This window comes from Lactuca saligna, chromosome 5, assembly GCF_052625555.1.
Source record: "Lactuca saligna cultivar CGN05327 chromosome 5, ASM5262555v1, whole genome shotgun sequence".
Lineage (NCBI taxonomy): Eukaryota > Viridiplantae > Streptophyta > Magnoliopsida > Asterales > Asteraceae > Lactuca > Lactuca saligna.
Genome location: NC_136421.1, coordinates 207,814,746 through 207,816,310, shown reverse-complemented (window position 1 = coordinate 207,816,310; position 1,565 = coordinate 207,814,746). Strand labels below are relative to the sequence as shown.

The window sequence follows — 1,565 nt, the reverse complement described above, 5'->3', positions numbered from 1 at the left end:
CGATGGTATTTTCTGCCACTTACAAGGACCATTTATGTAATTTTGTATAGTTTTTAATAATCTTCATTCAAAAAAAATACATGCTGAATTAATATTCTTTTAAAAAACTATTTTTATCATATGTTATTGACTAATATACAGAAAATGACCTTTGATTTGTCAAAAAATTACAAAATTTGTCGTGTTATATCATTCTATAATAAAAATATAAGTAATTTTAAATGACCCCACTTGTAAACATGATCTGCCAAACAAGCATCACCACTTGTACACTCAATCCGCCAACCAAGAACTGCATAGTTGACGGACTTCCCGACTTTTCCGTCTTTCACCCTTTAAATATCATCCACTTAATTCTATAAGAATACCTCATGAACAATCTTAAATCCTCAATACCTAAGAACACAGTAAAAGCACGCTGAAAACACACACACACACACAAAGAAAGATGAGGGCTTTCTTTAAGACGTTTGGATGGTTTATTGTAGGGTTATGTTTCTTGGCAAATAGAGTTGAATGTATGGTTCCTACGAGTTTATTGAAAGAGATTGATAAGGTAAACAAGGTTAGTTCATATGGTATTGTCGTGCCCAATAGCTTTGAAATGAATCCACTTTTGCAGTCATCGAGCTTCATAGCAAATAAAAAACGTCCTTATATTGATATTTCAGGTAAAGTTGATACAATTATGATATATATGTATGTCTGTATATATGGGGGAACTTTGGTGGTTATGTTTTGAAAATGATTAAAAATCAAATAATTGGATAGTTAAATTAGCAAGAGATACGCATGAAACTTGCATTGATCTTAGGAATCGATTTTCATATAACAATTTCTTATTTATTTACCTAAATATGATATTTTGTCCTTAAATACTTAGAATCACAACATGTTATCGAAACACTCAGAATTACTTATTACAATTTCAAATTCGTACTAATCGATCGGTTTACATGCACATCCAAATCCGATAGAAGTATTAGTTATATCACAATATATGCATAGGTAACTTGAAACCTAACGTGTTTTTTAATTACAGGGAGAAGATTTCGTATAGGAACTCTTGAAAATCAAAATGTCATCATTGTCATGACTGGATTAGCCATGGTATGTGACAATATCTAACAAATATTTTAAATTGGTTCGCTCGATTGCATTTGCTCATATATATATATATATATATATATATATATATATATATATATATATATATATATATATATATATATATATATATATATATATACATACATATATATATATATATATATATATATATATATATATATATATATATATATATATATATATATATATATATATATGGAAAAGTGAATATACCTTTAAGGGTATATAAGCTTAGGTATCCAAACCTATCATAATACATCATTTTGTTTAATATACTTATTATAATGTTCTTAAAATTCAATCACTAACTTGATTTACTTTCAATATTTTCGAAATTTCACATTTATCATCCTATTACATAACATATTTATGCCGAACACATACTAAGCTACATATATAATAGTTGAAAATGAAAATTATGTAAGAGAAAGATA

General features: G+C 26.8%; 1 protein-coding gene across 1 annotated transcript in view; it reads left to right on the top strand.

Moving 5' to 3' along the window:
• Positions 1-382: 382 nt before the first annotated feature.
• The window catches only part of LOC145045495 (Phosphorylase superfamily protein), a 7,268-nt gene continuing 6,085 nt past the window's right edge, over positions 383-1,565 (top strand). The window contains exons 1-2 of the mRNA XM_078993818.1: positions 383-671; positions 1,043-1,110. Of these exons, the coding sequence (XP_078849944.1) occupies positions 449-671; positions 1,043-1,110 (291 nt within the window). The 5' untranslated portion in view covers positions 383-448. The remainder of the gene's footprint in view (positions 672-1,042; positions 1,111-1,565) is intronic.